Source organism: Arachis ipaensis, chromosome B08, assembly GCF_000816755.2.
Source record: "Arachis ipaensis cultivar K30076 chromosome B08, Araip1.1, whole genome shotgun sequence".
Classification (NCBI taxonomy): Eukaryota; Viridiplantae; Streptophyta; class Magnoliopsida; order Fabales; family Fabaceae; genus Arachis; species Arachis ipaensis.
In genome coordinates, this window is record NC_029792.2 from 26,363,793 (window position 1) to 26,371,356 (window position 7,564).

The 7,564-nt window shown below is 33.6% G+C and overlaps 1 protein-coding gene across 4 annotated transcripts; it reads right to left on the bottom strand.

The window, feature by feature from the left end:
• Positions 3,551-7,144, bottom strand: LOC107614378 (sodium/hydrogen exchanger 7-like). 4 transcript variants are annotated; one of them, XM_021109200.1, is made up of 10 exons: positions 6,055-7,144; positions 5,505-5,763; positions 5,238-5,353; positions 5,032-5,097; positions 4,874-4,919; positions 4,710-4,762; positions 4,382-4,599; positions 4,191-4,238; positions 4,004-4,111; positions 3,551-3,787 (listed from the first exon to the last, which is right to left on the bottom strand). In XM_021109200.1, the coding sequence occupies exons 3-10, from the start codon at positions 5,329-5,331 to the stop codon at positions 3,692-3,694; spliced, it is 729 nt and encodes a 242-aa protein (XP_020964859.1). In that variant the 5' UTR covers positions 5,332-5,353; positions 5,505-5,763; positions 6,055-7,144; the 3' UTR covers positions 3,551-3,691. The 4 variants fall into 4 exon arrangements, with proteins under 4 accessions (XP_020964859.1, XP_020964858.1, XP_016172072.2 ...); XM_021109199.1 differs by having other exon boundaries at positions 6,031-7,144; XM_016316586.2 differs by lacking the exons at positions 5,505-5,763; positions 6,055-7,144 and having other exon boundaries at positions 4,382-4,569; positions 5,162-5,346.

Sequence of the window (7,564 nt, forward strand, 5' to 3'; positions counted from 1 at the left end):
CCAATCTATGCCAAAACCAAAAAAGAAAATTCCAATCAGATAATCAAACAACATGCATACCCAGCATTTACATTTTCTATTTACCCCATACTTAACACAGCCCCAGAATCTCCGTCCCGGATTCTCTGCCATTGATGAAGTCGTAAGCACTGGCCTCTCCCCACAGTAACATGTTGTTCTCCATCAACGGCCTTGGCTGCAGTTTCGACCCGAAGCGCTGCTACTACGTGCCGCCTGGGAGCCCTGCGAAGCCATGGAGTCCGCCACGACTGCAACAGAGACGGCGATGGTGAGAAGAAGAAGCTACAAGAGGGGCAATCTCAAATTAGGGTTCACCCTTTTAAATTAATATTTCTTTTTTTTTTTTAATATCTCAGTAACGGTCACCAGGAAAAAGGTTTGCCACAATGGACAAAGTTAGCCACGTAGGCATCTCCGTTAGTGTTCCGTCAGTCGAGTTAATAGGAGGGTAACATTGAATTAGTTTTGGAACGTTGGGGACATAAATAGGACGAATGAAATGTTAGGAACAATTATAGGACTTACCCCAAACGTTGGGGACAAAAACAATACTTTACTCTTTATTTGATCAAATTAAAATAATAATTAAATAATTCTACAGCAAAGATTAGAACACTCGTTAGTGTGTGACCCCATAGGTTCAATACTAAGCGGGTAGTAAATTAGTCTTACTAAATTTACTAATTAAGATTGGCGTCTAGCAACATTCCTTAACGATCCGATAATATGAAGTAATATATTTTTACTAAGAACCCGAGAAGAATAAAATATAATTCCTTCCATCTTTCCAGCTCTTGATTAACTCTTAGAGTATGGTTTAATTGTCAAACTCTAACTTGTTACGATTATTATAATGAACTGTGAATGACTTAAGAAACTCATTTCTTTATTCATTTAATCTTCTTGGCCAAGGTTTTATTTAGCTCAGTCATTATAATCATAGAGTTCAAACTCTTTATCGAGAGTTGACAGATTCCTTATTAATTAATCATTAATTCTACAAGTATTTAAATCATACCCAATATCCATTCAACTAGCACCCTAGGGTATTAGCTGTCCGGAATCAAAGTATAATAAATACATTATTAATTACTATGACAGTCGCAGGTCAAAGAAAACTCTATTACCATGTTCATCTTGAGAATATTCTATTGACAAATATGCGATAATTATAACCATTAGAAATTCTCAAATTGAGTCAGTTCAATGGTCATATCTCTATATGCATGATAAACCACTATTTTATGGTTTATCTTGTGCTCAATTGAGTGGATTTTATCAATCTTTCATACACTTATTCATACAAAATGCATGGTCTTACAATTTTCTTCCTAATTTTATGCTATGATTGAAAACATGTTTCTTTGGTTTTAATTTTGCTAACATTAATCCTCTCTTATTACCATTCAATGCCGTGATATGTGCGTTAAGTGATTTCAGGGATTACAGGGCAGGAATAGCTTAGAGGATGGAAAGAAAGCATGCAAAAGTGGAAGGAATACAAGAAGTTGAAGGAATTGCTAAGCTGTCCAGCCTGACCTCATGGCACTCAAACGGTCATAACTTGAGCTACAGAGATCCAAATGAGGCGGTTCTAGTTGCGTTAGAAAGCTAACATCTGGGGCTTCAAAATGATATATAATATGCCATAGTTTTCCTAATGATAAGTGACGCCCACGCGTGAATTCACGCGCATGCGTGGTTCTGCAGAAAATCAGCGACCTGTACGGACCAGAATTCACATCCAGCGATTTTTGGGCTGTTTTTGGCCCAGTTCTCGGTCCAGAAAACACATATTAGAGGCTATAAAGTGGAGGAATCAATCCATTCAATGACATAACATTCTATTATTCACAATTTTAGGTTTTAGATGTAGTTTTAGAGATAGAGAGGCTCTCTCCTTTCTCTTAGGTTTTAGGATTTAGGATTTCTCTTAGTTTTAGGATTACTTCTTCTCAATTCCAGGTTCAATGTTCCTTTAATTTAACTTCTCTTCTACTTTTATTTGTTCTAGCTTACTAGTTTATTCTATTTTTCTTGTTGATTCTCTTTTTATCCAATTTGGTTTATGAACCTTCCAATGTTAGATTTGATTTTATATTTAATGCAATTTGAGGTATTTCAGATTTGTGATTTTAATTTAGCTTTTTACATTCTTAGCTTTAATTGATGAATTGATTAAGAGGAGACACTTGAGTTGGAATGCTCAAGTGGATAGTTAAATTAGAAGTTGTTGGCTAATTCTGTATTTACTAACGCTAGACCTTCCCAAGGGAGAGGACTAGGATTTGCGAATAAGAGTTAGCTCAATCACTTGACTTTCCTTTATTTAGTAAGGGTTAACTAAGTGAAAACAACAACCTCTTTATACTACACTTGAGAGAATTTCAATAAGGATAGAACTTCCAATTAATCATTCTTCCATTCAAGGCTTTTTATTTTAATTACATAAAACTCATAACCAATAATAAATACACCTCCCTGCAATTCTTTGAGAGACGATCCAAGGTTTAGATACTTCGGTTATAAATTTTATTGGATTTTGTTACTTGTGACAACCAAAACTTTTGTACGAAAGGATTATATATATTGATCTTTTTGGATTATTAATGTCCTTTTTTAATAATCCTATGACCAAGAATAATTTAGATTAAATTATAAAAAATTTATCTCTTAATATTATGATCATTATCACCACTACAAGAAACATTGTTAAAATCAATGGCAAAATCGACGGCTAAGCTGTCGATAATATTAAAAATCGACGGCGGAGGTGGTCGCTATTAAGCTTGTTGATTTTTCAGAATTCGAATAAAATCGACGGCTTGCCTAGCCGTCGATAATAATTTAATAAAATCGACATCATTTCCGTCTATAATATAAGTTTGAAAATTTTACCTTCTTACTAAAATCGACAACGTTGCCGTCAATATTATTATATAAAATCGACACCATTTCTGTTGATATTTGATTCAATAAAATCGACATAACTGCCGTCGATTTAATTATTTAGATAAAAAGCGACAACGCTGTCGTCGATTTTAATAGCTATATTTTTTTATTATTTTTCTATTTAAAAAATAATAAACAATTAATGCAAATAAACTTTTAAATATAGAAATAAAATTTATATAGAATATTAGATAACAAGACAAATAAACTTTTAAATATAAAAATAAAATTATATTAAATATTAGATAATGAGTTTACAAACTTATCAAAATAATAAATAATCCTCTAACATAAAAACTTAAGACAAGATAAATAACTAAACTTAGACTTATATTGTCAGGTCCATTAAAGCGGATTTTAAACTCAGAATTGTCACCCAAGGACTCTGCATAAGGAGGTTGACCAACAGCTACAATTGCAAATGAGAACTCACTACTGTTTATGGTGTCTTTCGATGGGACCTTCTCGTAAATAACTTTAGTTTCAGCTCCCACTGTTGCCTTGATAGCATCCAAGATTCTCGTCCGTAAAATGGTCGGTGTAAGACATTTGTAACATAAGAACGTAATCATATGTATAAATCAATCTTAACTGCCATAAGCTATATAGGAAAATGGTAATTAATGCTACTGACATTAGATTTGTATCTTCTACAAATAAAACAAAATCTCATATTGAAACAAAGATTAAGTCAGAAGCATTGACTACTTTGCATCAGTTAAAATTCTCTAAGTTCCTCATCATCTCCAAGTTCACCAAAAGCTTCTAGTGCTTTGTTCAACATTTCATACTTTGTGAAATCAAGGATATGTTTCTGTTAATTATACGATCAAATTATTAGGGAAAAGGCCAAATATAACTTGAAAGACAAGACTTCTGAAGGTATATCCTTATATCAGAGTGGAGATATTGTTTCACAAGTAAGATAGAAATTGAAGCATTAAGGCACCATTTAATGTATGAGATAATAGAATGTTTTATCCCTTAGAGCAAGAAGATAAGCTAAACTTAGAAGATCTGGAATGCTGACCTTTGCAGCTATTAATTTGTCCATGTCAAGGTAGTGTAAAGCGAACTGTGTTGTCGAACCATTCACTATAAGTGTTAAAAACACAATACCACCAGTGAAGAAAACAAACTGCACAAGCAAAAGGTATTTGAGTGATTAATCTAATGTCTTTGTACAGTCATAATTAAATCCTAAACCCAGAACATACCAGTGTTCCTGTCTTTGGAGTCAATTCAAGTGATTGGCCACTCGAACGCTGAACAAACCCAAAATTTAATAATTAAAAGATTAAACTAATAATAAGATAGTATGTGCATAAAGAAATTCAGAAAATTAGCAATAAAGGAGATGAAGTGTTTGGCTAAAAAGTGCAGCTTTCATTAGTCATTGAATACTTGCCTTGACTGATAATGAAAGTGACAAGGCAACTGCCCCTTGCAATCCTGATGACCAGATTAGAATACTAGCTTCTTTCCAATCCAAGCCATATCCAAAATACCTTAGCAAGGGAAATAATGCACCAACTACGATGCATCTTGACACTTGAACATAAACATAGAGAAGCAAGAGGTAGGTCCATGATGTTCCTTCAACAGAACCAAGAATTTGCAGCGAGTCTTTTAAACTCAACAAACATACATTTTTATCAAGAGCAACTAAATGGAAAAGTGAGAGTATAATCAATGGCCTATTGAGCAAAGAAGATAATTTAAAAGGTAAATACTACCATGATGGAAGACATTGTCATCACCAAGTACTCCTTCAGCTATAACAACTCCACTACAAAAAGAAGATAACATAAAAAATAATAATAAAAAAGGGTATGAAAAGCTTGATTCACAAGTTATATCAATTGATTGTTATGATTTCAGAATCCATTTATGATCTTACCTCAAGATGAAAATTGATGTATTAGCAATATATGCAACCATTTCCTCTAGAGAAAATAAAGTCAGTCAGTAAATAAGGAATGTTGTTGAAAATAAGGAAAATCAAAACGATGTCCTATAAGTATAATTTATATAAACAAGTAGAAGCAAGAAGTATACCAAAAGATATGTAAACTTTGTCGACTTTCACCCTTAAAAGCTGTCCTTGCAAATGCAAAATAGAACCTGTAGAAAAATTTCAATAACTAGATTCCAAATATTAAGAGATAAATGCTAAAGATCGACTTACATTCCCAATGACATGACAAATAACAGATTTTGAATTCTTTGGACAACAAAAGACAACTAAGAGTGCAAATTAAAACCTGCAACATCTTGGCTATCATAGGTGCCCTTATAGACAGTGCCATAAGTCCCATTCGCCACAACATGTTGCAAACTGGATTCTCTTAACAGCATCCAAAGTTCTTTGAGAACCCCACTGTTAAAAATATTAAGCATAAACGGAACACAGATCCATCAATACACTTCATTGAGCAGAGACAAAAATAGTTAAATCATCTAACTTAGTTGATCATTCACTGAAATTAAAAACAAGAAAAACCCAAAATGACATAAAGGTAGAAGCTTACTTCAAAATGACATAAAGTGTTCAGCAAATGAGACCATCTTCCATCGACTTTTGATCCCTTTTCTTAAATAAAGTGTTCCAAAAGTGACTCCTAGAAGGATTACTAACGACCCTAAACAGAGTAGCAGAATACGGGTAAGCCTCCATGTTCCTTTGCTCCCCAATATTCCAGCTGAACCAGGACATGGTTGAAGCGGTGCTCCACAAAGTTTCAGAATTCCCAACAAATGCACTGCTACCCATCAATTTGAATGACTTCCCTGTTGGAATTGAACCCACGATATTGTTGAAGGACACATTGAAACTTGAAGAACTACCAAACTTTTTAGGTATGGGGCCATTGATCTTATTATTTTATAGGTCTATAACACTAAGAATAGGGATACTGGCTAGTTCTTCTGGTATATGACCTATCATATTGTTGTTCGACAAGTTCAGTTTTTCAAGAGCTTGACATTTGGAAAAGCTGTTTGGTATAGTTTCAGATAAGTTGTTCCTATCTAGATCAATAATTGAAATTGACTTACAGGACTCAAACTGAGGAAGATCACCTGAAGTTTTGGCTCCACTTCCCATTGCAAACTTGTTTTCTGCTAGCACAGAACTTAGACACATATTAGCTCTTAAAATAAAATAGAACAAAAAAAAAAACATGACCAGGATTTAACTATTGTTAGTTTATGGCAACAAATTAGTCATTGTAAAATCTTGCAATAAATCTAATAAGTGCAAACAACTAGTCAACCTGTTCAGAATATAGGCAATGAAATAGAGAGATTTGAGTCCTACACAAAATGCAAAAAGCAACAACACCTATATTTGGTTTAGATTTCAGATGACTTAGCCACCACAAACATGATTAATTCTAGGCATAAATTAAAACTTTCTGAATAATTCTTTCCTCTTAGTAGAGTTCATGACTTCAGAGAGTCACGATTAGGACCAGAAAAAATATGACCAGGATTTCTGGATTTAGAAAATAGGAGATTACGATTAGGTCATAGTTTACACCTGAAATAGGGGATTTTCAAATGAGACTGAAGTTGGATTTGAAAAGAGTTCAGTAACAAATTATAGATTTAAGATTCAATCTAAAACAAAAGAAAATAAATTAAAGTCGCTCAATACAAACAAAATCATTGAAAAAAGTAGTGAATAAAAAAACCTGAGTTTATGCTACAGAATAATTGAAGTGAATATGAGAAATTAGGGATTGAAGAAATTAGATACTAGGTTCTTCTGTGCTTTTTAAGTTGCTTCAGGATCCAAATTAGATTAATGATTAGTACCAAATTAATCTTTGAAGACCTATTCTGTAGTAATGCTGAGCAATTTTTTTATCCAAAAATTGATGAAAAATCAATGAAGAAAAGAGAGAGAGTAAGTGAAAAACTAATTTTGATTGAGCAGCAACAACAACGGTGCAGAGAGACGAAGCGACGGCAGCAGCGCTGCAACAGCAGCAGCAATGCGATGGAAGCAGTGGAGCGACAACCGCACGGAAGCAGCGGAGCGACGGCGGCGCGGCGGCGATGGAGAAGGAGGGTTGAAGTATGCAAGGTGAATTCAGGGGTAAAATAAGGGTTGGTGAAAATTGAAATGGTGAATTTAGGAAAATGAAGGAAACGCGGGGAGTGAGTGGGGGAAAAGTTATTTTATTGATAAAAATCGATAGGATACTCGTTGATTTTAATTTGAAAAAAATGTCTTAGTTGTCGATTTTATATATTAAATCGATACCCTCCATTTAATTTTAAAAAGTGATCAAGACCGTTTAAATTTATTGACGACAAAATGTGTCAATATTTTAAATAGTAAAATAGACGCTTTTCGTCGATTTTAAAATAAAAGTATTTTTCACTCACGGTCCGTCGACAATATGTCGATAATAAAAGGACGATTAATGGATTACCAAAAAAATCGACGACCTTGCTGTCGATTTTAATATTTTATTTTTAATTATCATTTTTAATAATGTCGACAGCAAGCCGTCGAAAAATATCGATGGGAGAGATAACCGTCGATTTTTAGTGTCAAAAAATACACTTTTTTTATAGTGTA

Excerpts from the sequence above, each read along its gene's own strand:
- LOC107614378 (XM_021109198.1), bottom strand. The coding sequence starts at position 5,303 with ATGTTGTGGCGAATGGGACTTATGGCACTGTCTATAAGGGCACCTATG. Across the intron at positions 5,098-5,161 it reads TTTGTCATGTCATTGGGAAT|GTTCTATTTTGCATTTGCAA; the intron begins GTAAGTCGATCT and ends ATTTTTCTACAG. Across the intron at positions 4,239-4,381 it reads CACTTTCATTATCAGTCAAG|CGTTCGAGTGGCCAATCACT; the intron begins GCAAGTATTCAA and ends GGGTTTGTTCAG.